This window comes from Anguilla anguilla, chromosome 14 (assembly GCF_013347855.1).
Source record: "Anguilla anguilla isolate fAngAng1 chromosome 14, fAngAng1.pri, whole genome shotgun sequence".
NCBI lineage: Eukaryota > Metazoa > Chordata > Actinopteri > Anguilliformes > Anguillidae > Anguilla > Anguilla anguilla.
Genome location: NC_049214.1, coordinates 1,862,109 through 1,888,409, shown reverse-complemented (window position 1 = coordinate 1,888,409; position 26,301 = coordinate 1,862,109). Strand labels below are relative to the sequence as shown.

Genomic DNA, 26,301 nt, shown 5'->3' with positions numbered 1-26,301 from the left:
CAGGAGTCCTGAAATGCGGTGTTTTCTTGTTCAGTCAGCACCGCCCGTCTCCGTTGCCCGAGCGCCAGACAGTAGTGGCGCGTTGGGTCGTTTCTAAACCCGAAAAGAATCTCAGTAATTTCCCCCTCGTGAGAGAAACGCGGTTCATTGACGCGGAACGGAATTTACCCCCAGCCCCGTCATTATCCCTCACACAGCGTGTTGTTTTAATAAAGAATTTAAAGAAATCGCGTCACGTTGAGTACCTTTAAAATCCCCCCCCCCCCCCCCCAAAAAAAAGAACAAACAAAAAATATTATTATTATTATTATTATTATTATTATTATTAATAATAATAATAATAATAATAATAATAAATACATAAATAAATAAATAAAATAAAAAATTAACGAATAAATAAATAATATACTAAAACAAAAACATTCATTCAACAAACAAAAGACAAACCTGCACCCGTTACATTACATTGTAATTTAGCACACACTCCTATCCAGAGTGAATTAGTTAAATTAAAATATGAGACCAGCTCTCTCAGCATGACACTGCCCTACCCAGCTGGGTGTACTGTGCCAGAAAGCTCCTCTTGCATCAGCTGGGGGAGAGATGGGTGGGGGGGGGGGGATCCCTTAAGCCAGTTAAAGTGGGGGATAATCAGATGACCAGCCTGGGGGAGCCAGATTGGGAATTTTGCCAGGATGCACGGGAAACCCCCTGCCATCCCTCCCCCCCTCCCCCAGCTCTTTCAAATAAGCACCATGAGGTGCTGATAATGACCAGCGTGGTTTCATAGAATTTACCCTGGTAGGTCAACGAAAACAGAATTTTCATTTGCAGGAATGACAGGGGGTTGTTGAACTGGGTCGGGAATGCAGCCAATCAGATGCAAGAGGGCATCATGTGGCCAGATGTCCAGAGATTTTTAGGGAATCTGACCAGCGGTTCATTCCAGTCGCTTATTTTATCCGTCCCCGTCTCTTCCGTCCTCGCGTGACCAGGAAATCAAATAGAGCTCCGCCATCTTTGAGGAAATTCCAGCCCGCTAACTCCCGCTGAGAGGGAGGAGCCTGCCGCTAACTCCCGCTCAGAGGGAGGAGCCTGCCGCTAACTCCCGCTCAGAGGGAGGAGCCTGCCGCTAACTCCCGCTCAGAGGGAGGAGCCTGCCGCTAACTCCCGCTCAGAGGGAGGAGCCTGCCGCTAACTCCCGCTCAGAGGGAGGAGCCTGCCGCTAACTCCCGCTCAGAGGGAGGAGCCTGCCGCTAACTCCCGCTCAGAGGGAGGAGCCTGCCGCTAACTCCCGCTCAGAGGGAGGAGCCTGCCGCTAACCCCCGCTCAGAGGGAGGAGCCTGCCCGCTAACTCCCGCTCAGAGGGAGGAGCCTGCCGCTAACTCCCGCTCAGAGGGAGGAGCCTGCCGCTAACTCCCGCTCAGAGGGAGGAGCCTGCCGCTAACTCCCGCTCAGAGGGAGGAGCCTGCCGCTAACTCCCGCTCAGAGGGAGGAGCCTGCCGCTAACTCCCGCTCAGAGGGAGGAGCCTGGATTCATGACTGCATCCTCTCTGCGGAACGTGTGACGTGTAAACGATCCAGCTGTGGATCCACCTCCCCACATCTACTGCGTCTGCAATCGACGTCGCTTCAAACTGACGCTTGACTGAGCAAAGACGTTCCGTTTGCCTAATGCACGTTGCCTCAATTCCTCCATCCTCGTATCTCCTCCTTACATAAGATATGAGATATACCTTTTATTGAACCCCGTGGGGTAATTAGTCTTCTGCATTTGACCCATCCTAGTTACTCAGGAGCAGTGGGCAGCCACAGTGCAGCGCCCAGGGACCAACTCCAGTTCTTAGGCCAGTGCCTTGGTCAAGGGCGACTGCAGGAGCGCGCCTAACATGCATGTCTTTGAGTGTGGGAGGAAACCGGAGTACCCGGAGTAAACCCACGCGAACACGGGGAGATCATGCAGACTCCACGCAGAGAGGAGATCCGGTTGGACCCGGACCCGGATTTGAACTCAGCCTGGTGGGTGGAGCTGAGGAACGAGGATAGGACACAAGGAAGAGTGAAAATAAGTGATTGGGACGAACCCCAGGAGACAGGGGTTAACACCCGTACTGCTCCGAAAAGTGCCCTGGGACCTTCGCTGACGCCAGCGTGTCAGGACCTTGGTTTAATGTCTCATCCGCACAGCAGCAGGTCCGGGGCCTCTAACTTCCTGTCTGGAAGGAAGACACAGCTGAGGGCCGCTATGGGACTCTCACTGAAGCACACACACACTCCTCTACCCACAGTCAGCCGCAGTTCCACACACACACACACACACACACTCCTCTATCCACAGTCAGCCCCAGTACCACACACACACACACTCCTCTATCCACAGTCAGCCCCCGTACCACGCACACAAACACACACACACTCCTCTACCCAGTCAGCCGCAGTTCCACACACACACACACACACACACACACACATTCCTCTACCCACAGTCAGCCGCAGTTCCACACACACACACACACACTCCTCTATCCACAGTCAGCTGCAGTTCCACACACACACACTCCTCTACCCACAGTCAGCCGCAGTTCCCCACACACACACACACACACACACACACACACACACACACACACACTCCTCTATCCACAGTCAGCCGCAGTTCCACACACACACACACACACACACTCCTCTACCCACAGTCAGCCGCAGTTCCACACACACACACACACACACTCCTCTACCCACAGTCAGCCGCAGTTCCACACACACACACACACACACACATACACTCCTCTTCCCACAGTCAGCCGCAGTTCCACACACACACACACACACACATACACTCCTCTTCCCACAGTCAGCCGCAGTTCCACACACACACACACACACACACACATACACACACTCCTCTACCCACAGTCAGCCGCAGTACCACACACACACACACACTCCTCTACCCACAGTCAGCCCCAGTACCACACACACACACACACACACACACTCCTCTACCCCCAGTCAGCCCCAGTGCCACAGAAACAATCAAGTCACAGTTACTGAAAGGCTGGCTTTCAGTCTTCCCCTCCATTCAGGTCTGATTCACACCTGACACAGGTGAGCTAAATCCTTGACCGACCGATCAGTGCTATCAATCAATCCAATACCTGTCAGGCAGAAAAGGAAACCAGCAGCACTACTGGCCACGAGGGCCAGATTTGACTATCCCTGCATTTCATCTGGCACAACTGCACATGCACGACCGATTACACAATTTTTGGGAGCACCTCCCCAGCCCCCCCCCCCCCCCCCACCCAGCCCAGCCAACATATCAGAGAGGGGTTGGGTTATTGTGAGTTACCATGGTTACCCGTTTGCGTACGCTTTTCCTCACTCATTCCACAGGGAGGTGACTTATGGGTAATGGAATTCTTACGCTGGGTAGTGACTGGCTCTGGTTGTTCTGTGCTTTTCACGTTTTATAAGTGTGTAGCATTGCGCTGTTTCAACCTGTCATTGGCTGCAGTGCAGCCAGGTAGCCAGGTGTGCCTGTGTCAACCTGTAGCGGACACACCAAGTGCTCTCTCGCCCTCTCACTCTCTCATGCTCTCTCTCACTCTTCTTTCTTTCTCTCTCTTGCTCTCCCTCCCTTTCTCTCTGTAAACGGTACAAGCAGACACAGGTCCTAAATCTGACACACCTTTTTTTCTAATTGTAAACACTGACGACAGCATCTCCATTCTGTGCACACAGCTCAGCAGACACAATTAGAGCTGCACAGAGATTTGGTTTCTGGAAGAAATGTCTTCCTTCCGCACGATTCCGCCATTTTACAATGTTTCTCAAAATCACCTTGATTTGAACCAAAAAACAAAAATAAATAAACCCCAGACACTAGTGTTGTGAAGACTGGTCACACGTGGCAGGCATCACACCTGTGCAGGTATTTCACCTGGTCAGGTACGGGCAGCAGCATCGCATTACAGAAAAGTAAGTGTAAGTGTGTGTGTGTGTGTGTGTGTGTGGATTAGCTGTTGAGCTTTGCCACCTAATCGTCATTTCTCATTCATGGATGTTTCAATAGTTATGCTGAATATTTTTTCCTGTTTTATGCAAAACGTTCTGAAAATTACAACACTTGATTGCTAGGCTAATTTGAGGTAAATGTCTCCTCCTGCTGGAGAGGATTGGAACAGCAGATATATTAAATCAATGGTCCACCATAGACATTTCCTAATATTGAAAAAAAACATTATTTAGATGCATGATTAATCGTCCATATGTCCAGGTGGGCCTCTGCACAGTATCAGGTTACCTCCTGTGTCAGAATTATAAGCAACGCACATTTTAATTAGGTATCTACTACATGTAGGTAGTATATACGCTAGGTATCTACTTTCAGAATGGAAAGCAAATGGGTTTTCTAAAATAAAATAAAATAAAATAAAATAAAATAAAAAAAATAAAAAAGGGGTGGGGCATCAAAAGTAGAAATAGTCTATGTAGGAATGATGTGCTCTGCCATAGCATGCCATAGTTTAAAAGCCAATTCAAGGAGGCCAGGTTTGGAGGCGTGTGTTGCGTGTGACAAGTGGCCAGGCAGTGGATCCAAGCCCAAAGACCTAACACCAGAGCATGAGATCAAAGAAACTGAAAATACTGTACTAGAGGAACGAGAGCAAAAGGACAAACAGGATGGAGCATGGGGAGGGGGGGGGGGGTAGAGAAGGGGGGACTATCTGCAGAAGGTCACGTGTGCCTTTCATGAATGGGGGAGAGAAAAGAAGCCAGAAAAACATTTTTGGTGAATGACGCGTAGGACACGTACGCAAAGAAAAATTTATTTTGATTTCAAAAACTTGTCTTGCATCACAAAAAAGTACTCAAACCTTCCTACATTGGTAAAAACCAAAGTTGAACCATATCAGGTTAGCTAAGACGCCAGCGGAAATTAAATCAAAACACTTCCTGCTATCAAAGCCTCATAACCTTGGCATTCTTACAGAACGTTCCTTTTTACATTTACAGGGGGAAAAGAAAACAGGAAAAACAAGCGAAACAGAACCTCTCTCAATTTCTTTTTAGTTCCACAACAGGCCAGTCAGTGTGATGCTGAAAGGTCATGACCTCGTACGTTAGCCAGTACCCCATGATTAGCGTCATCGAACACGCGTTCAGAAGCGAAAAACTGACTCCGACGCCCACAGCTCCACGCCGACAACGACACACTCTCGTCTATCGTGTCACTACAAAGATAAAAACCTGTGCATTCAGCTAACGCAGCATCAGAGCTGACGGTCAGTGTGTTGAGCGTCTTTGCTAAGCTCAATGCCAGTCTGTACAGAGCGTCTTAATGGAGATGCTACAAACGGGGTGGAATGCATCCAAATAAAATAAACTAAAACGGGGGGGGGGGGGGGGGGGCACACACCGCCCCCTCTGTGTCGAATGGAACAGGTGAAGCCACGGTTCGGCCTTTTCTCAAAAACGATGATGTCCATCGGGTCTCTCCAGAGGGCTGGGGGACACCTTAGTTTAACGACCGAGAAGGAAAGACGTCAAGAACACAGAGATGGCGGGAGCCAAAACATGCCGTTAGCGAATCACCGGTTTGAATGTAACTCATACTGTCGTTGCTATGAAGTGAAAAATCTCTGTTCATCACGCAAGTTAGCGTTCAACGGCACGCAATGGCTCCACCTACTGGAGCTAACTGTGTACTGCATAATGGGCGCACGCAACTTCCTCTGACTCTGACCCACTTCCTGTTTTTCGTGGCTAAATACATTACAGGTCGCGTGTACACACACACACACACACACACACACACCCCCCTGAGGGGTGGGATGTGGGGGGACAAAGGCGGTACGGAACACGGGTTCTCTCCCGCGGGGGTGTGGAAACGCACGGGAGGCTCTCCCGCGCTTCAGGGGTGGGCGTGTCCCGGTCTCAGAAGACCTCCAGGTCGCTGGAGTTGTAGACCACGGCGGCGTCCTCGGTGCCGAGGGCGAAGTCGGGCGGCGGCTGGGGCGGGTCGGGCTCCGCCGCGTCCTCCAGGGACTCCAGCGCCTCGTTGGTGTCGCTGGCGAAGGTCTCGCGGGAGCCGTCGTCGTGCTCCTGCAGGTCCAGCGCGTTGATGGCCTGCTTCATCTTCTTGCACAGCTCGTGCCTCCTCCTCTTCTTCGCCGCCTTCTTGCTGGAGTAATCCCTCTGGTTCTCGTCGTAGAAGATTTCCTGGCCGTAGGACGGAGAGGTGGGAGAAAAGCGAGAGACAACGTGTTAAATGGCGGTTATTTCCATCTCTGTCTCCCATTTTATCTTCCTCCCCTGTTACGCCACTCAGAGAGCCTGTGGCCTGTCCTCCCGCGTACTAGCCTGCAAAACTAGCCACCATTTTGCGCACTCCCAGTCACGCACCTTGACCTGCTTCCCGGTGATGCTGGGCGTGTTCTTCAGCAGGTTCAGGTACACGCCTCCAGGTGTCCGTCTCCTGCTGCCATCCTGTAAGGAAAAGAGGAGTCAGAACCAAGCCCTGCCCATCTTTCACTACAGGAAGAAGACTGGCCCCATGGTCTCTATGGTAACCGCACACTCAATTACTCAGTGAATCCCGCCAGAACAGGGCTACTCACCCCAGTCCAGAGCTGTGCTCCTAAACCCCTGTAACACAATAACTCCCTGAGCTGTGCCCCTAAACCCCTGCTACACAATAACTCCCTGAGCTGTGCTCCTAAACCCCATTACACAACAACTCCCTGAGCTGTGCCCCTAAACCCCTGCTACACAACAACTCCCTGAGCTGTGGCCCTAAACCCCTGTAACACTACAACTCCCTGAGCTGTGCCCCTAAACCCCTGCTACACAACAACTCCCTGAGCTGTGCCCCTAAACCCCTGCTACACAACAACTCCCTGAGCTGTGCCCCTAAACCTCTGTCACACTACAACTCCCTGAGCTGTGCTCTTAAACCCCTGCCACAAACTCCCTGAGCTGTGCTCCTAAACCCCTGCTACACAACAACGCCCTGAGCTGTGCCCCTAAACCCATCACACAACAACTCCCTGAACTGTGCCCCCAAACCCCTGTAACACTACAACTCCCTGAGCTGTGCTCCTAAACCCCTGTAACACAACAACTCCGAGCTGTGCTCCTAAACCCCTGCCACACAACAACTCCCTGAGCTGTGCCCCTAAACCTCTGTCACACTACAACTCCCTGAGCTGTGCTCTTAAACCCCTGCCACAAACTCCCTGAGCTGTGCCCCTAAACCCCTGCCCCACAACAACTCCCAGAGCTGTGCCCCTAAACCTCTGTCACACTACAACTCCCTGAGCTGTGCTCTTAAACCCCTGCCACAAACTCCCTTAGCTGTGCTCCTAAACCCCTGCTACACAACAACTCCCTGAGCTGTACCCCTAAACCTATCACACAACAACTCCCTGAGCTGTGCCCCTAAACCTATCACACAACAACTCCCTGAGCTGTGCCCCTAAACCCCTGTAACACAACAACTCCCTGAGCTGTGCCCCTAAACCCCTGTAACACTACAACTCCCTGAGCTGCGCTCCTAAACCCCATTACACAACAACTCCCTGAGCTGTGCCCCTAAACCCCTGTCACACTACAATTCCCTGAGCTGTGCTTAAACCCCTGCCACAAACTCCCTGAGCTGTGCCCCTAAACCCCTGCCACACAACAACTCCCAGAGCTGTAACCCTAAACCCCTGCTACACAACAACTCCCAGAGCTGTGACCCTAAATCCCTGTAACACAAAAACTCCCTGAGCTGTGACCCTAAACCCCTCTCACACAACAACTCCCTGGGCAGTGGCCCTAAACCTGTAACACAACTCCTCCCTGACTGTGCCCCTAAATTGACAGATGAGTGGCACTTTGTAGAGTTGACGGTATACGGGAACAGCCGACTCCGTCGGTCCGATCGAGGAGAACGATACACAGGACCGCTCGTCAGAACCCTCCAGCGGTAAAACGGCGGCGAGCGCTCACCACCGTGAGAATCCCGCCGTTCTGCTCCACGGTCGCCGTCTCCGCCAGCAGCTCGATGGCCTTCTTCTTTCCGATGGTGCGCACCACCCGCTCCATCAGGTCCTTTTTGGGCTCCCTTAACCTGTGAGGGTACAAAAATAAATACTTTCTTTTTTAAAAATCAGGAATTAAACCATTTTCAGATTCAGTGTGGGTTTACATACGCAGCACATTTAGGTGCATTTCATTTACTTTTTAATTGCAATTTTAAATGTAAGAGAAATGAAACCTGAGATCTATAAAATTTCAGAACAGAGAAAGAGTTATTCACATTAAAGCCCCAATTCAGTCTAACCACAACCATAACAGCCCCCCCTTCCACCCAAATGTGGTTAGACCAAGGCCTCAGCTGACCGCTTCTTTCTTCTATGGCTGTTCAAATATGACCTATGGCAGATCTCCATGCCTACCATCTGTTCCAGCTGACATATGAGACCCCGATGACCACATGACCACACTCAGATCTTAAACAGGACGTCACCCCCGATGACCACACTCAGATCTCAAAACAGGTTGTCACCCCTGATGACCACACTCAGACCTCAAACAGGAAGTCACCCCTGATGACCTCACTCAGATCTCAAAGCAGGACGTCACCCCTGATGACCTCACTCAGATCTCAAAGCAGGACGTCACCCCTGATGACTGCACTCAGATCTCAAACAGGACGTCACCCTTTGCAGCTCACCTGTGCACGATCTCGTCCGTCACCCTGTCGTCCGAGTCGTCCTCCGTGATCTCGTATCGCCCCTCGAAGTCCATCTCCGCCCTGGGACCCAGCCGCTCTTTGGTTGGTCGCTTCCTCTTGTGCTCCCCGCCCCCGTCCCCGTCCCCGTTCTCCCCCCCGCGCCGCTGCATGTAGTCGTCCAGCTGGCTGTCCAACATGGCCGCCGCGCCGGCGGCCTCCTGCTCCCGCTCCTTCTCCATCAGCTTGCGCGCCAGCACGTAGTTGTAGGTCTCGCACTGGCGGCTGCTCATGCTGACCTCCCCCTCCATTCCCAGGATGCCCAGCTCCGCCGCCACCGCCTCCTGGCTCTGCTCCTGCACCACCGAGCCCCAGATGTTGTTCACCTTCCGGCCCGGCGCCTGGGCCGCGGAGAGGGGCGGGGCCCGGCGGGCGGAGGGGGGCGGGGCCTGCGGAGCGTCGGAACACCTCTGCCGCTTGCGCTTCCACACCGCCGCCTCCTCCTCGGAGTCCGAGCCGCTGGCGCTGGAGTCCGCCCCCGCCACTGCGCTGCGGTAACCCGCGGCGACCGGGGGGGCCGTCTGCCGGGGGGGCTCCCGGCTCTGGAAGGCGTGGCCTGAGAAAGCCATCACTGTGGGTTTCTAAGGGAAGATATCAAAGGAAGGGATGGTTGATATATCACGACAATAATTACTGAAAGCTGAATGGTAGTAGCCAGCGAGTGGTGCATTACCTTTACTTTTATCTTTTTCTTTTTAATTACACATGAAGTGGTTAGTAAACAACCAATCCAAAGAGGCCGCGTGAAATGCTTCCGGAGAAAAGTTACGAGAAACAGAACCACTTATCTATTGGATGGTGATAAAACAGCCAATCAGAACCAAGGTCGTGCAGCCTCCGTGATACGTTTTTTGTCTTGTTACTGATTGGCTGCCTTGCGGTTACCCAATAGGACTTTTTTTCTGGAAAGCTTTCACAGCCTCTGAAGTGTGGTCGTTTACTACCGCGTCATACAAGTAAAGAGAAAAATCTCAACAGGTTGGCTATACACTACACAGAGGCGACGACCATTATTGCAGTCGGTTATTATCGTCGCGATGTCCCCCATCTCTAGAATAGGGATGTCAGTTCAGCAATATAAACAACTTTATTTCGCAACCTTTCCCCCAGATTAGCCTTATTCTCCAGTGGCAATACCATCATACTGGGTTGGGCTTGGTCAGAACTTGCACCGCAGTCTTCCTGTGAAAACATGGCCGCAGCTGAAAACGGCTTGTAGTACAAAGTATTAAATCACACCCGAGGAAACTACCTGCTACGCGAATCGCACAGACCCTGAACAAAACAAGGGGTTATGACCATATCTAATACTGTTGGTCAATTTAACCACAACCTCAGTTCCCACACAGACGGAAATGGCTATGTAATCATAAATAGATAAAACCCGCGAAATCAGACAGCTAGATAATCAGATAATGAAAAACTGAAAAGAAAAAAATATAGGCGATCCACTAGAGTCATTTATTTCATAACAACGTAACGTTACGGTATGCATCAGACCAAATATGACGAGATATTTAAAAAAATAGTCAAGTAAATGAACGCAATGCTGCAAGTGCAAGCCAATTTGTGCAGCACGATCAACTAACGTTGTAAGTTAGCTGGCTTAGCTCGTGCTCATGTTAAGCTAACTAGCTGGCTATCTTATTTTATGTATGATAACGTTAAGTTAACGGACTGGGTTAAGGCACTTCTGTCAACCCCCGATTTGACTCATTAGTCTTGGCTTATTACATAGAAATCACAGTGCTATAATTAGAAATCAAGCAGGTAAAACAGACGAGAATAAAACATCGGACCGCTGACACAAGAGACGCGGGCTGGCTAAGTTACTAGCACCCCGTAGACAATGCAGCTACAGGGAAAGTCGTTTTAAAAAATCCTTCGCTTCAGCCACCCAGTTAAATGTTGTATAAAAGCTTGCTCTACCTGAGCTCGTTCATCTCCCGCCACACCCATTGCAGAATCTGAGTCCGACCCAGAAATTTCTCCATCTTCCAGATCATCCATCCTGTCTCCATTGACCGCCGCCATTTCCCCGCCCGGAAGTAGCTAAAGTCAGATGCGCATGTGCATGTGGCGGGTAGGCTTTGCTGGCCAATCGCAGCAGTCGGTCAAGACGACCACGGCGATTTGCCCAATCAGTGGCTTAACTGAACAAAACTGCTACACACCCCATTTCTTTCAGGTTCAGTGTCGGAGGTAAAACCGCTTGCGAGCTAATTCCGTTTTCATGCAACTACCACAGTCTATTCGTAAAAACATTGAGTCATCTACATTAAAATTTGTATTATTTTAAAACTTCGTAGTGACTTTGCTTCGATGAATTTATGGTTACAAATTGCACGGACAAGGGTAGTCTGGAGGATAATAGGAAAATGGATAACGCGGTCAAAATGATCCAGATCACTTCAATCCATGTACATGTATGGAAATACGTTAATGTCATGCTTGTATGCATGTTTTAATAACTTTTCGTATACTAACAAACATTACTTTATAGACACACAAAGTAGAAAGCTTCACAAAAAAAAAAAAAAAATTAGCAGAGGATGGTTTCGATCCATCGACCTCTGGGTTATGGGCCCAGCACGCTTCCGCTGCGCCACTCTGCTTCACGGGACATAGAGTGAACAGATGGCTATATTATACATGGTGACTCATACAATTATGCTTATGTAGTAAACTAATCAGCGCCGTCGGTGTTCTGGTTGGGTTCGGCTCACGATGTGCAATGCTACCCAGCCAGCTAAACTACTTTTGAATGCCGCTCGGTGCAACTCGCTGATTAGTCCCTGGCTACGACCTTAAAACTTCACAGTCGAGGAGACAGCGGTCGTGTTTCCAAGTTGGAAAGTTTCGGTGGAAAGGCAGGACCGACTTTTAACCAATCATTTGGGCTCCTGTCAGGAGGCCGGGCAGTATTGCGTGGCGTGCGCCCCCTCGCCTTCTCCACTTCAGAATCCACCATGCAGCGCTTTATTCCGTTGACCATAGCACGGCACTGGGCTCTACGGAAGAAGCTCAACACACTTTGCCATCGACAGACAGCGGCCATGTCTACACTCCTCATCAACCAGCCCAAGTACGCCTGGCTCAAAGAATTAGGGCTGCAGGAAGAGAATGACGGTGTCTACAACGGGACTTGGGGAGGAAAGGGAGAGGTAAGAAGCTAAATCCAGATTAGCCCACCAGCTTTCTAAATATAAGTGGGAAGATGGCTGCAAGAAGTGTATCTTTCAACTAGGACAGTCCTGCAGCCGTAATTTACTGCAGGTAGCTGATCAGAATTCCGAAGTCCGTAGTTAGCCAACTTCATTCCCGTATTGGCTTAGCTTGCTAGGTGGCTAGCTAGAGTGTGTTTCGTAATTAAATAGAGTGAGTTGAAGGCTTATGCAAATATCATGTTAGCCGGCGAGTTCACTCGGTAGTTCAGCCCCGTGAATGCTATTGACAGTTCACACACCACAACTTGAACTTGAAGTTCATATTGAACTACTACGGAAATAGTTTGGTGGTTTTCATGAATGTACACGCCGCATACTTTGTAGCTAAATAATGCAACGCGTGTCGCATTATTATTCGTTAACAGGCACGGTGTTGGTAAAATCGTATTTCCCAATATATGCAGGGCCATGTGCAACTCGTGATGCAGAAAAAAGGGTGCTCGCCGTCGCAACAGTTCACAGGGGCCTCCGTACAGTTCGTCCGGATTTTGTGATCTGTTGGATTCGGTTAAATCTTCAAGTTAATATGTACAGTTATCGACCTGCATAATTTATGGTGGCCACGTTGAAGCAACCGAACAGAACGGGTTTTGTAAGTAAATTGTTAACTAAACTATTTGGCAGTCTAGCTGAAGGTTGTACAGTGACGGTAGATTTGCATGAGCACGTCTTTTTCTACCATTTGTCAGTCAAGGCCATTGCTTGCTGTAGGCTGCAGCGACTCCTGCTGGCTACTGCTGTTATTGAATGTTTATGCAACATTTTCTACAGCATGTAATAGATGAAAACAACGGGCCAAGTTGAGTTAGTCGGCGATAGTCATGTTGCGCCATCAGACAGGTGCATTTACACAATAAAATTTTGTTTTTGTTGAAAAGTGAATGGATTGGCAGTCGAAGTCGTGACTGATCACGACGGCTGCCTCTGAAAGGGAAGCCTTTTTTCCACGAAATGCTTAGGCACCATCCTCAACTTCTCATTTACAGTCTTAAATTCAGTTTCTTGCTTCCCCGATTGAACCGTCCACTGATGCCATCTATTCTCTCATATCATTTCTCTGTGATTGTTGTTTCTAGTCCTTTGTTCTGACCCACTTTCGAACTGATTTGGCTGAGGACATCGCAACATCTCTATAAGCATTCTCCCACCCAGACACAATAACCTCATAATTCTGATGACGCAGGAATGTAAATAATTCCATATGTGAATCTTTTGTGATATCTAACTTGATAGTGTCCACTTGTTAAATTCGTTTTCCATTGTTTATTATAACTTTAGAGGTCTTGATCTCTCTCAAACCACTTGGAAAATTATTTTTCACGGATGCAAATTATTTGTGAATGATTTCTTTTTTCCAGAATGAATACTGCCTCCGAGTTGTCATGTAATCAACTTGATTATGTATTATCCCCGAGTGAAAAGAAATTTCATTGTATTCCCACAGAACAGTTATATTGTTGGATTTTTATGAAATAGATTTTAGATTTTAGCATTATAAACCAACCTAAGTACCGTTACGAAGCAGCATTTACTCAGCTATACAGTACCTATAACATTATTATCCCTAAACACTGTTATCTGTGCTTCTTGTGGTTTGGGTTTGGTATTATGTGCTGTAATGGCCTTGTAGGTTGTTTTGTCTGCCGTGCTAATAGATATATAATGAAACCCGATGTGATGGAGGTCTAAACGCTTGGTCTTTGTTCTGTCCAGGTCGTTACATCGCACTGCCCGGCTAACAACGAACCCATCGCCAGAGTCCGGCAGGTAATTCCCACAACCCCCCTTCTTCTCCCAGAATTCATAGGCTCTGTGTCACTGCTAGCCATAAATCACAGACTGTCATCTGTGTCTGACATCAGAATGTATAAAATGTGTTCTCTGAACCTAGCTTCTTAGAAAATGTCTATTTATAGTTGTCAATTTTTTTTTTTTCCTCACTGGATACTTGAGTTTTATTCTGAATGGTATGTTGAAGTGATGCTTAAAGTTTGTGTTTTCCTTGCAGAAACTCATAGTTGGAGAGCAGTAAAATGTATTTATTTGTTAAGAAAGCAAATGTAATTGTAAAGCTGGAGTATAGTTGTAATGGCTGTGGGTACAGACCTGTGCTTTTCCCCTTTCTAAAGGCTACCCTGGCGGAATATGAAGAGACTGTTCAGAAGGCAAGGGAGGCCTGGAAGGTCTGGGCTGACGTGAGTACCTGCTCACCTGCTCACCTCCTCACCTGATTACCTGCTCACCCAGTGAGACATGACTCGTATGATCTGATCTGCTGTAGAGTTCATCTCACACATGCGTTCTGATCAACTGCAATAAATTCAAAAGCCATTATTCCCCCTCTTTGCCATTATATTTCTTGGGTGTCTAGAAGTACTGTAGTACTGCTTGCTATTGAATGTAGAAAAATTCAAGGCTTGATTTTTTTTTTTTTTTACCGTCATGTCCGTGATGCTTTTTCGGCTTGTGCAGATATCTCCTATGTTTCTGTATAAGTGCATATCCTGTTCAGAGAATTTCATAACCATCACAAATTCAGCAACAACATGGTTCTCATTCCCAAAGCAGAACGGTCAGAGGGAGGATGGAATGTTCAGCAGACGTAGCGAAACTTGATATCTCCAGTCCCAGATGTCCTTGAAAATGTTGGAATTCGGCCATTAAGACTGGAAACATCCTTGAGCTGGCTGTGTGAATGCTGTCTGCATTCGGTGTTCATTATTTTGCTTCTTTTCTTACTTTCTTTACTTTTTTTCCTGCTAGATCCCAGCCCCGAAGCGAGGGGAGATCGTGAGACAGATTGGCGATGCTCTGAGGAAGAAGATCAAAGTCCTGGGGAGCTTGGTAAGAGTCCCGTCTGTCTGCCTGCCTGTCTGCCTGCCTGCCTGCCCTGTCTGTCTGTCTGACTGTCTGCCTGTCTGTCTGTCTCTGTCTGTCTGTCTGCCTGTCTGCCTGCCTGCCTGTCTCTGTCTGTCTCTGTCTGTCTCTGCCTGCCTGCCTGCCTGCCTGCCTGTCTGTCTGTCTGCCTGTGTCTGTCTGCCTGCCTGTCTGTCTGTCTGTCTGCCTGCCTGCCTGCCTGTCTGCCTGCCTGTCTGCCTGCCTGCCTACCTGTCTGCCTGCCTGCCTGTCTGTCTGTCTGTCTGTCTGCCTGCCCGCCCACACTGTCTGTCTGTCTGACTGTCTGTCTGCCTGCCTACCCTGTCTGTCTGTGTCTGTCTGTCTGTCTGCCTGTCGTAATAGCACAGTACTGTTTACTTTACTGAGTCATCTTGCCCAGGAGTGCTGGCATTAACCTGGGCTCTTTACTGTGGGAGATAATTGACCTGATTATGTTAGCCATTTCATTCCAAGTGTTTAACATTCCAGCCTTTGTTTTAATGTGCAGCTTTACAACAGGTCTGTCTAGAGTGCATGAAGATATTTGCCAATAGTTATATTAATGTCTGTTTGCCAGTATGTTTGGCAAGAATGTACTAGTGTAGGCCCTAATTGTGAGGTGAGGTGAAGGGCCTAATTACTGAGAAGTTTGACAAACAGGCAGTGTTTCAGCGGTAGGCCGTTGCCGAGCTGTGATTCGGGGCCCTCTCGCCATGCTGACTTCATCGCGTTTCGTTCCCAGGTGTCCCTGGAGATGGGGAAGATCTACGTGGAGGGCGTGGGGGAGGTGCAGGAGTACGTGGACGTCTGCGACTACGCCGTGGGCCTGTCCCGCATGATCGGGGGTCCCATCCTGCCCTCCGAGAGTAAGCCTCCCTGTAACTGTGATTGGATAATGTGTGAGACTGACTGTGACTGTGTGAGACTGACTGTGACTGTGTCTGTGATTGGATAATGTGTGAGACTGCCTGATTGGATCGTGTCTGAGACTGACTGTGATTGGGTAATGTGTGAGACTGACTGATTGGATCGTGTCTGAGACTGACTGTGATTGGATAATGTGTGAGACTGACTGATTGGATTGTGTCTGAGACTGACTGTAATTGGATTGTGTCTGAGACTGACTGTGATTGGGTAATGTGTGAGACTGACTGTGACCATGTTTGTGATTGGATAATGTGTGAGACTGACTGATTGGATCGTGTCTGAGACTGACTGTGATTGGGTAATGTGTGAGACTGACTGTGACCATGTTTGTGATTGGATAATGTGTGAGACTGACTGATTGGATAATGTGTGAGACTGACTGTGATTGGATCGTGTCTGAGACTGACCGTGACCGTGTCTCCAGGGCCGGGCCACGCCCTGATCGAGCAGTGGAACCCCGTGGGCGTGGTGGGCATCATCACGGCCTTCAACTTCCCCGTGGCGGTGTACGGCTGGAACAACGCCCTCGCCCTCGCCTGCGGCAACGTCTGCCTGTGGTGAGCGGCGGCCGGGGGAGCTGCATGGGCGGGGGAGGGGTGCAGGCGGGGGTGACGTGGGGGTGGTGTGTGTGTGGTGTGTGGGTGATGCGTGGGACCTGTGTATTGTCTGAATTGCATTTTTAATCATTTTTGGGCGAACTTTCTTACTGTTTTGGTATAGACAAAAGTCTCTGACCGTTTTTCTTTTTTTAAACCTGTCTCCAATCAGGAAAGGGGCACCCACCACTCCCCTTACCAGCGTGGCTGTGACAAAGTAAGTCGTTTAATCGTATCCATTCACAGTACTGTACCTTCATCGTACCCCATTTTAGGATTCATGTGCATATGGCAACATTACCAGAGCCCTCTGCTAGTTCATTACATTGGAGAAGGCTACAACCCACTTTAACTACAAATCCATTTTAGCGTAAAGACTACACATTGTTTGTTTTGCTGTGTCGAAAAGCATGATAAGGTTGTTCACTTCTATTGTAATTGCTACAGCTGAAGGAATTCTGAACTGTACAAGTTCCCTATTTGTTTATTGATGTCACATCTGGTTGGCAGGAGACTTAATCCCAGATAGCCAGCGACTCCAGGCTGGATCTGCGTCAGTTCTGATCTGGCACAGACCCGGCCCGGGGCTGCTGGCTATCTCTGGTTAGGTGACTTTTTTGCAACTAAATCAATGATTGTAGAGGTCAAGATTTTCGTGACTGTGTATGTGTTTTTTTTTTTTGGCAGAATCGTGGCAGAGGTTCTGGAACAGAATGACCTTCCCGGTGCAATCTGCTCCATGACCTGTGGGGGCGCTGACATCGGGTGAGTCCCAAACTGGGGTCTTTGTAGAGTATGTAGATCTGTGAATCCCCCACCTTGCCATCTCATTAGGCATCTGTCTTTGTGATGTCATAGTAAGGATGTAGCCCAGTAAACCAATCACGTCTCAAAAATGGAGGCTCTTCCCTCCTGAGAAGCTTGAAAAATTTCGACTGTCCTAGACCTCTATTGCGTGGTGTTGAACCGTACTGGGTGGTGCTGACTGTACTGCATAATGTTGACCGTACTGGGTGGTATTGGTTGTGCTAGGTATTGTTGAATCGTACTGGGTGGTGTTGATTGTGCTGGGTGGTATTCACCATACTGGGTGATGTTTGACTGTACTGGGTGGTGTTGACCGTGGGGTTACCTCCCCAGCTCAGCGATGGCGAAGGACGAGCGGGTGGACCTGGTCTCCTTCACCGGCAGCACTCACGTGGGCAAGATGGTGTCTCTGATGGTGCAGGAGCGTTTCGGTGAGTCTGGTCATTCCCCTGCAGGGCACCAGGTGGCAGTGTGGAGTCACGGTTAGAGAGCAGGTCTGTACCACAGCCAGGTCCGTCCTTGAATGGCTTTGGTAAATAGTGTGTTTAAATAAAAATGTTGACACAGGAGAGGGTTGAACACCTCAGCTAATCTCATATACGTGATGAAAGAAATGGGTCTGTGACCTCTGAACCACACCTGTGGAGTTGTGCACCAATGAACCACACCTGTGCTCTGGTGACTGAAACTGGTTTTACTCTTCGCAGGTCGTCAGCTGCTGGAGCTCGGTGGGAACAATGCTATTATAGGTGAGGCATCTCCCTGATTATCTACTGCCATTGTTTAAAGTTATAGATCATGGATACTCGAACCCGGCCCTCGAGGCCAGCAGTGCTGCTGGTTTTCATTCCTCGCCTCTAATCAGGGACTGCTTTTACACCTGGAACACCAGGTGAGTTCTGGCCAATCAGTGGCTTTAATCGATCAAGTAACTATGGGGTACAAAAGAAAACGAGCAGCACTACTGGCCTGGAGGGTCAGATTTGAGTGTCCCTGCTATAGATGCATACGCATGGCAGTGTAGTGTTACAGTGAATGGGCCACTGACTGCTTGTCAGGCTCCAGTGGTTCATTGCATTACATCACAGGCATTTAGCAGACGCTTATCCAGAGTGACTTACAACTTTTTACACAGAATTTTACATTGCATCCATTTATACAGCTGGATATATACTGAAGCAATGCAGCGGAAGTACCTTGCTCAAGGGAATTGACCTTTAGGTTAGAAGACCAGTTCCTTACCCATTGTACTACAGCCCTTAGTTTAGAGTGCTGAGTCCTTGCGTGCAGCCTGCTGACTCTGATTTTCGGTTGACCGTGTTTCAGTCTTCGAGGACGCAGACCTGAACCTCGTGGTGCCCTCTGCAGTCTTCGCTGCCGTGGGAACCGCCGGCCAGCGCTGCACCACCACCAGGAGGCTGGTGAGAGCCAATCAGCCGCTCGCTCTCCCACGCCTGACCAATCACTGAGCCAGAACACTCATCTCAGACCAATCGTCAGCATCCGTTACTCATCAACACCCAAGTCTCTGACCAATCACTGACCAGTGTCACTGTCAGAGGCAGATATGCGCAGCAAAAGCATAACAGCACACATTCTTACATAGTCCTGTTTATACAAACATCCCTGAGCCCTTTACCAGACCATTGATGAAGATGAAATAGCAGCATTAAGAGTTAGCTGAATGTGTGCCACACAAGGTCTTCAGACCTTATTTTAAAGAGCTGACTGTAGATCTGCCTCTTCTGTCCCTGATGCGTATTCTGCAGCAGGTGTGTGGAAACGCTGCTGTCCTGCATGGGGTAGCAGTCAAAGCAGGCGCAGTGGTAATGTAGTAGAGTAGTAGTGTAGTACTGTAGTAATGGTGTACTGTAGCAGTAATTAACGCTGCTGTGTTTTCAGATGCTGCATGAAAGCGTTCACGATGAAGTGGTGCAGAGGATAGCCAAGGCCTACAAGCAGGTCCGCATCGGGGACCCCTGGGACCGTGAGTACATCCCAGAACCAGCACCGACAGACACTGGGCCTGGTCTGGGCCTCAACCCCAAAACCAGCACCGACAGACACTGGGCCTGGTCTGGGCCTCAACCCCAGAACCAGCACCGGCAGACACTCAATGAATGAGTGAATCCCACTGCCGCTGATTATATCTCAGTGCTGATTGCTTCAGGGAGGTGACGTGTGTAACGTGTGTGTTTGTCTCTGTGTGTGTGTGTGTGTGTGTGTGTGTATGTAACGCGTGCCTGTGTGTGTGTGTGTGTGTGTGGACAGCCAGCACGCTGTACGGACCCCTCCACACCAAGCAGGCCGTGGAGCAGTACAAGGCGGCCATCGAGAAAGCCAAGCAGCAGGGAGGCACCGTGGTGTATGGGGGACAGGTACTGTATATAGCGCCTTTCATCCCTTACAGCAACTGCACCGCTCTCTGCAGCACAGTGCAGTGACTATAATAATAATAATAATAATAATAACTTGGTGTTATTTCATGGTACATCTTTCTGTATCTAATGTAACCATGCACAATGTTAGAAAATACAAAGAATTGATCACTTGGTGATTCATGGCAGCTGTTTGTATGAAAATTGGCTGAGGTAGGAAAGCGCGAGTTACTGAGCCAGTTAAACCAGGAGGGGGCAGATCTGGAGACCCAGAGCAGAGCCCCCTCCTCTCTGTGGCTCTGCCCTAACCCTAACCCTAACCCTAACCCTAACGCCTGCACCTGTCCGCCAGGTGATGGATCGTCCCGGAAACTACGTGGAGCCCACCATCGTCACGGGCCTGGCGCACGACGCCGCCATCGTGCACACGGAGACCTTCGTGCCCATCCTCTACGTCCTCAAGTTCAAGGTCAGAGGTCACGCCCCAGCTGACGCGTCCGGACTGGAGCTGAAACGCTGAAACGTGGTTTTAATAACTCCTTTTCTCACATAAACGTCCACCAGTTTGCTGTGGGAGGTGTACAGTAGCGTTGCATAAGTGTGAATCAGGTTAATGACAGGCATAACCTGTGTGTTTATGTTGAGAGTGGGCGTGGGCTCGATTGTGATTGGCTGATGTTTAGGGTTTTGTTCTTGGTTGTGATTGGCTGGTGTGGGATAAGCCTCCTGAAGCTCCTCCTCTCCCCCACAGACAGAGGAGGAGGCCTTCGCCTGGAATAACGAGGTCAAGCAGGGGCTGTCCAGCAGCATCTTCACCAAGGACATGGGCCGGGTGTTCCGCTGGCTGGGGTGAGAGGGGCAGGGCAGGGCGGGGCCGGGCCGGGGGGGGGGGAGAACGGGCGCTTACCCTGTACAGGTTCAGCACTGCCTGGGGTGGAGAGACACAGACCAACAGAACTCAAGACTGAGAGCTTGCTGTGGCAGCTTATGTTCCCACAACGCTCTGTCCGTGTTCTGACAACGCTCTGTCTACGTTTGCAGACCGAAGGGCTCGGACTGCGGCATCGTGAACGTGAACATTCCAACCAGCGGGGCAGAGATCGGAGGAGCGTTCGGTGAGTACACACTGCCGGGGTTCCTGACCTCTGACCCCACAGGCATCACACCTGCTACACTGATCTGTGTGTGTCGGTGTGTGTTAGCATTACAACCTCCGATTCACTGGGAAGTCACACGCAGATGTTAAATCACTTATGTTAGTGACACCTTGTGAAGACTAGGTAAGCACAATGGCACAAGACAGAGGAAAGGACACCCAGAACAATTAAGAGTAGTTTTTTTGGAATGGTTTTTTTTCTCCAAAGTTCTAAGTCAGTGTTCTAGAACTCCACTGCTCTCAGTCACCAGTAGTGATTGTGACATCAGCATTAGAATGTTCAGTTAACAACATTCTAACCACAGATTTGTGACCTCACACCTTAAAGGGTTAAATCCATCAAGACCAAAACAGTAATGTAAAATGCACAATATCGGGGGGACACTGTTCCATGAAGGCAAACCTGTGCGGTAAAACTAAGCATGTGTATAAAATGCAATGTAGAAACTGAAACTGTGCACATGTCCGTCTGTCTGTCCATCTGTCCGTCCGTCTGTCTGTCTGTCTGCGTGTCTGATGTTCAGGGGGGGAGAAGCACACAGGAGGAGGTCGTGAGTCTGGGAGCGACTCCTGGAAGCAGTACATGAGGAGATCAACATGGTGAGTAACGGCTCAGCACCCCCCTCACCCCCCTCAGTACCCAGCCTGCGCCTCCCTCACCCCCCTCACCCCCCTCAGTACCCAGCCTGCGCCTCCCTCACCCCCCTCAGTACCCAGCCTGCGCCTCCCTCACCCCCCTCACCCCCCTCAGTACCCAGCCTGCGCCTCCCTCACCCCCCTCAGTACCCAGCCTGCACCTCCCTCACCCTCCTCAGTACCCAGCCTGCACCTCCCTCACCCCCCTCTGTACCCAGCCTGCACCTCCCTCACCCTCCTCAGTACCCACCCTTCGCCTTCCTCAGTGCCCAGCCTGCGCCTCCCTGACCCCCCTCAGTACCCAGCCTGCTCCCCCCTCACCCCCCTCAGTACCCAGCCTGCGCCTCCCTCAGTACCCAGCCTGCTCCCCCCTCAGTACCCAGCCTGCACCTCCCTCAGTACCCAGCCTGCGCCACCCTCAGTACCCAGCCTGCTCCCCCCTCAGTACCCAGCCTGCTCCTCCCTCACCCCCCTCAGTACCCAGCCTGCTCCTCCCTCACCCCCTCAGTACCCAGCCTGCGCCTCCCTCACCCCCCTCAGTACCCAGCCTGCACCTCCCTCAGTACCCAGCCTGCGCCTCCCTCACCCCCCTCAGTACCCAGCCTGCACCTCCCTCACCACCCTCAGTACCCAGCCTGCACCTCCCTCAGTACCCAGCCTGCGCCTCCCTCACCCCCTCAGTACCCAGCCTGCGCCTCCCTCACCCCCCTCAGTGCCCAGCCTGCACCTCCCTCACCCCCCTCAGTGCCCAGCCTGCACCTCCCTCACCTCCCTCAGTACCCAGTCCCCACAGTGGACGTCTGTCAAAATGTAAGTTAAAAAAAATAAAGCATCGTCTGACATCGTGGGCCATCATGCATTATATCAGGTTGTGTCCCAGGACTGCTGGCAAAATTCTTACGTTACACAAATGTAGTCCGTGATTAACAGAATATTGCGCAGTAATAATGGATTAAATGTATGTAGTGCCTTTCAACTGGTTGGCTCAACCCGCTTAGCAGTGAAGTGAGGGGGTTCACCTTGTCCACCACCAATGTATGGCACCCCCCTCCTGGGTAACGCAGGATGGCCATTTTGCACCTGGGCACTGGCGATCATATCAGCTGAGGCAGAGCGGGAGGGAGTATCACTGATGTCTCCTAGAGTCTCCCAGCTAACCGAAAACGCCCTCACCGTGTAGTGCCATATTGTTATAACACCGAGAGGACATTCCAGCAGCATTGTGAGGACAGTGTGTGTAAGCTGGGCTGTCACGGGGACTGTTGATGAGGCCCACCTGTGACAGACCGCACTAACGACCACCCCTCTTCAACAACAGCACCATCAACTACAGCAAGGACCTCCCATTGGCCCAGGGAATCAAGTTTGAATGAAGAGGAGCCGCGACAATGCCTGCGAGCCACCAACAGGGGGCAGCACACTATTATTAATTCCACAAACCAGAATGCACAGGAAATCGAGTAACAGATAAACACTTACTGTGAACAAATTTTGTCGGGGTGGCAGGTGACTGCGTCATGAAATTGTCCACAGGTGGAGCGGACAAACAGAATAACCAATTTCACAATGAGAGTAGGTCAAGTCAGTGATTTTTTTTTTTTTTGCTTCAATGAGCATCATGGTTAAAACCCAATTCCTACAGTGAAATTCATTGCATTGAATGCGATTAGGCAGTTAGGTCTGCAAAATAGAAATCAATCGTCCCCTTGTGTTTGTATGAAAATACTGGGAGCATAGCAAAGGTCAAATAACTAACCAGCCTAACGGTTAAACATTCTTTCTCTGGTAATTGTACCTTGTGTGTGTGCTCTTTATAAATAAATCTTGCCTTATTTTGCGAAAGTGTGTGCTTTGATGTGTAAACACTTGATTGGCCTGTACAACATTTTATATGTCTCGTGGGGACCGCTCTGGCTTGATGTCTTTTATGTGCTGGAAAACATTTTACACCCCTTTGTCAATAAACCCCATAAAACCGCCCCAAGTGTGGACCTCTGAAGGGGTCGTTCAGAGGAGTTTTGTGGAAACGAGAAGGCGTCCATCATCGTTAAAAAAAGATTGACTCGTGCGTGAAGTCTGAGCCGATTCGGGACCAGCCGTGTACAACCGAATTCTTACTCTGCCGATTCTCGGTGCGATCCAGTGCATCCTGAGATTGTTTTCGGTCTGCTGATGGGATATTTAGGGTGGAGGCTGGCGTGCAGCTGGAAAGCACGGTCCCAACTGGGAGGGGGGAGGGGAGGGGAGGGGAGGGGAACACAAACTGAGTGGAAGAATCTTGCGCACGCTGAACCAAATGCGATTTCCCCATCATTTAAAGCAGGGATCTCAAACCCAGATCAGGGAGGGCCGCTGTGTCTGCTGGCTTTTTTTTTTGATGCGTTTGATGCTGTTAAGTGCTTAATTTAAGTCATTGATTGGCTAAAGAGTCTGCACACCGTTTCGAGCCTACTCCTGGGGACAAGCACGCTGTAAAACATGCACACGCATACACACTCTCAAACACAAGCACACGCGCACACACGTGCCCATTCATACACACATACATGTACACGCTCATACACACACTTAGACATACTAAAACTAAAAACACACACACACGCATACATATACACTGTAAAACCAGCACACACACACAAATCATATGCACGCAGGCTTATCATGACCTTTACCCTACATTTTTGTGTGCCCTGTCCTCGTTAGTATAGTGGAGAGTATCCCCGCCTGTCACGCGGGAGACCGGGGTTCGATTCCCCGACGGGGAGAGCATCTTTTCTTTTCTATCCTTTCCACTATCAATATGTAAAGGAAGACAAAAAGGAACAGTGGCCCGTACGGGGATCGAACCCGCGACCTTGGCGTTATTAGCACCACGCTCTAACCAACTGAGCTAACCGGCCAGTACGTATGGCATGTCAGACATTACCTCCAGGAAAGGGTAGGTCCCCGCAAGGCATAAGTTTTAGTAGACGACACGGCAGTTGTGGCACCTTCCCGCAGGGTTGCTATTGTTATTTTGCAGCGTAGACTGCAAGCCAGACGCAGACGTCGAAGCTGGGTACACAAAATAAACCAAGCCAAGAGGACACAACTGGGAGAATATCATTGTTTGGTCCATGAACTCCATAGTGCTAGGTACAATAAACTAGCATGCAAGAACTGCTAAAGCTTAAAGGTAACTCAGCCATAGCAACATCTGAGGCTATCTGAGGGGAATTAGCTCAAATGGTAGAGCGCTCGCTTAGCATGCGAGAGGTAGCGGGATCGATGCCCGCATTCTCCAGTGGTGACCTTTTAACTTCCTTCAAAGCGCGCGCGTGCACACACAAACACAGACAGACACACACACTATCCCTTATCAGTGGTAACTGCTGCTCTTATCAGAAAGAGTAATCTGGTAACACAGGGAGCTGTCACACAAACAATTCAAGACCTGCGCAAAAAAATACTTCCGCAAACACAAACGCGCACACACTCTAAAACACATGCACACACAAAAGCACATGCACACACACACATCTACAGGCATACACACACACTATACCCTATCGACAGACGGGTACTTGCTGCTCTTATCTGAAAGAAAATAATGTGGTAACACACAGAGCTGTTACAGAAAGTCGCATCCAAATTTGAACTCTGGATACACTGGATACAGTGCAATGACCACTACAGCATAGAAAGGACCGAAGAGATTCCGACACAGCAGAGCCAGAGGCTACCAGAGGGGAATTAGCTCAAATGGTAGAGCGCTCGCTTAGCATGCGAGAGGTAGCGGGATCGATGCCCGCATTCTCCAGCGTAGTCTTTTAACATCTCTCTATTCTTCACCTGTGGCACACTCAAACATTCCTCTCATCTCTTCCTCGTGTCCATTCCTCGCTCCTTAGCTCCACCCAACGGAGAACGCAAGCATGAGATAAGAGGACGGAGGAATCGAGGCTACGCGCACTAGGCTAAAGGAACATTCTTGTGCAGTGAAGAGTCGATTCGAAGCCACAACAAGTTACGGATGAGGAGAGGTGGATCTTCTAAACCTCACACCTTCCTAAAAAATACTCCCGCAAACGCTGCGCACACGCATCCTCGCTGAAGCGTCCTCCGAGAGTCTCCTTGCTCCTTCGAGGGGCAGTTAACAGATTGGAATGTCCTTAAAGATGAGGGCGCTCGAACGTTTCTGGGTCACGAGAAGACCGAAGATAAATAAAATCGGCAACTGGAATGCATCTGCGTTGACAACGTATGATTCTAGACACCAATTTGACATTTTTTGACCCGTCTGGTCTTCCATACTAGAAAAGGAACCATGGAAAGGAGGCAAGGAGGTAAAAAATAAGCGGTTGGAACACACCCCTGGAGTAGATGTACCGGCAATGCCGCCACCTTCATATGAAGGGACCTGTGAATTTAACGGCGGCTGTTCATATTACAGCCACCAGAGGGCACAGGACACAAAGTTCAAAAATGATTCTTCCTGTAAGACAGGGATCTTAAGACTCATACCGGTGAGATTCAGCCCAAAACCAGAAATTTCACTCGGCTTTATACGAAGCTTTAAGATTCAGGCTGGTAACCGAAAAACCGGTGGAAGCGGGTTAGCGAGTGACCGACATCCGCCACGTCACCTCTGGGCTGAGTCACGCCCCCGCCCAATCCCCTGGTGCGGAGCGCAACGAGGAATCCAGGGGCTGACCCATTCACACGCCCGTCTGCCTCTACATCAGTGGACAAAGACAGAGGGCACAGGCCTTCCTTTCCGCTGCAGGGGTAGGGGGATGTCCGCGTGGCTGTGCTTCAGTAACAGGAGTAGTTCCTCTACGATAAGCTCCTAGAGCGATGAAGAGCTTCGTAGACTTCCCCGTAGACCAGCAAAGACCAGACGCTACAGATCTGTTTGTTTTCCAGGAAGTGTGCG

The 26,301-nt window shown here is 49.9% G+C and overlaps 2 protein-coding genes and 4 non-coding genes across 6 annotated transcripts; 4 read left to right on the top strand and 2 right to left on the bottom strand.

Annotated features, from left to right (window-relative positions):
- Nucleotides 1-4,811: 4,811 nt before the first annotated feature.
- On the bottom strand, nt 4,812-10,845 carry phax (phosphorylated adaptor for RNA export). The gene is made up of 5 exons (XM_035389704.1): nt 10,712-10,845; nt 8,726-9,363; nt 7,999-8,119; nt 6,409-6,492; nt 4,812-6,225 (listed from the first exon to the last, which is right to left on the bottom strand). The coding sequence occupies exons 1-5, from the start codon at nt 10,814-10,816 to the stop codon at nt 5,941-5,943; spliced, it is 1,233 nt and encodes a 410-aa protein (XP_035245595.1). The 5' UTR covers nt 10,817-10,845; the 3' UTR covers nt 4,812-5,940.
- Nucleotides 10,846-11,505: 660 nt separating this feature from the next.
- On the top strand, nt 11,506-23,228 carry aldh7a1 (aldehyde dehydrogenase 7 family, member A1). Its single transcript, XM_035389647.1, has 18 exons — nt 11,506-11,946; nt 13,723-13,776; nt 14,139-14,204; nt 14,773-14,853; nt 15,629-15,752; nt 16,238-16,370; nt 16,582-16,626; nt 17,097-17,174; nt 17,550-17,647; nt 17,924-17,965; nt 18,543-18,637; nt 19,119-19,203; nt 19,488-19,594; nt 19,947-20,063; nt 20,346-20,443; nt 20,636-20,709; nt 21,275-21,350; nt 22,705-23,228. The coding sequence occupies exons 1-18, from the start codon at nt 11,752-11,754 to the stop codon at nt 22,757-22,759; spliced, it is 1,623 nt and encodes a 540-aa protein (XP_035245538.1). The 5' UTR covers nt 11,506-11,751; the 3' UTR covers nt 22,760-23,228.
- An 851-nt stretch (nt 23,229-24,079) lies between these two features.
- Nucleotides 24,080-24,151, top strand: trnad-guc. The gene has a single exon. It is a non-coding gene; the product is annotated as a tRNA-Asp (tRNA).
- Nucleotides 24,152-24,212: 61 nt separating this feature from the next.
- On the bottom strand, nt 24,213-24,286 carry trnai-aau. The gene has a single exon. It is a non-coding gene; the product is annotated as a tRNA-Ile (tRNA).
- Nucleotides 24,287-24,596: 310 nt separating this feature from the next.
- trnaa-agc lies at nt 24,597-24,669 on the top strand. The gene has a single exon. It is a non-coding gene; the product is annotated as a tRNA-Ala (tRNA).
- Nucleotides 24,670-25,112: 443 nt separating this feature from the next.
- On the top strand, nt 25,113-25,185 carry trnaa-agc. The gene has a single exon. It is a non-coding gene; the product is annotated as a tRNA-Ala (tRNA).
- The last annotated feature ends 1,116 nt before the right edge of the window (nt 25,186-26,301 follow it).

Coding starts and splice junctions, on each gene's coding strand:
- phax (XM_035389704.1), bottom strand. CDS start 10,816: ATGGCGGCGGTCAATGGAGACAGGATGGATGATCTGGAAGATGGAGAA. Junction 8,120..8,725: donor ACGGACGAGATCGTGCACAG/GTGAGCTGCAAA, acceptor GTACCCTCACAG/GTTAAGGGAGCCCAAAAAGG. Junction 6,226..6,408: donor TCACCGGGAAGCAGGTCAAG/GTGCGTGACTGG, acceptor TCCTACGGCCAG/GAAATCTTCTACGACGAGAA.
- aldh7a1 (XM_035389647.1), top strand. CDS start 11,752: ATGCAGCGCTTTATTCCGTTGACCATAGCACGGCACTGGGCTCTACGG. Junction 14,854..15,628: donor TCAAAGTCCTGGGGAGCTTG/GTAAGAGTCCCG, acceptor TTTCGTTCCCAG/GTGTCCCTGGAGATGGGGAA. Junction 17,175..17,549: donor TGTGGGGGCGCTGACATCGG/GTGAGTCCCAAA, acceptor TTACCTCCCCAG/CTCAGCGATGGCGAAGGACG.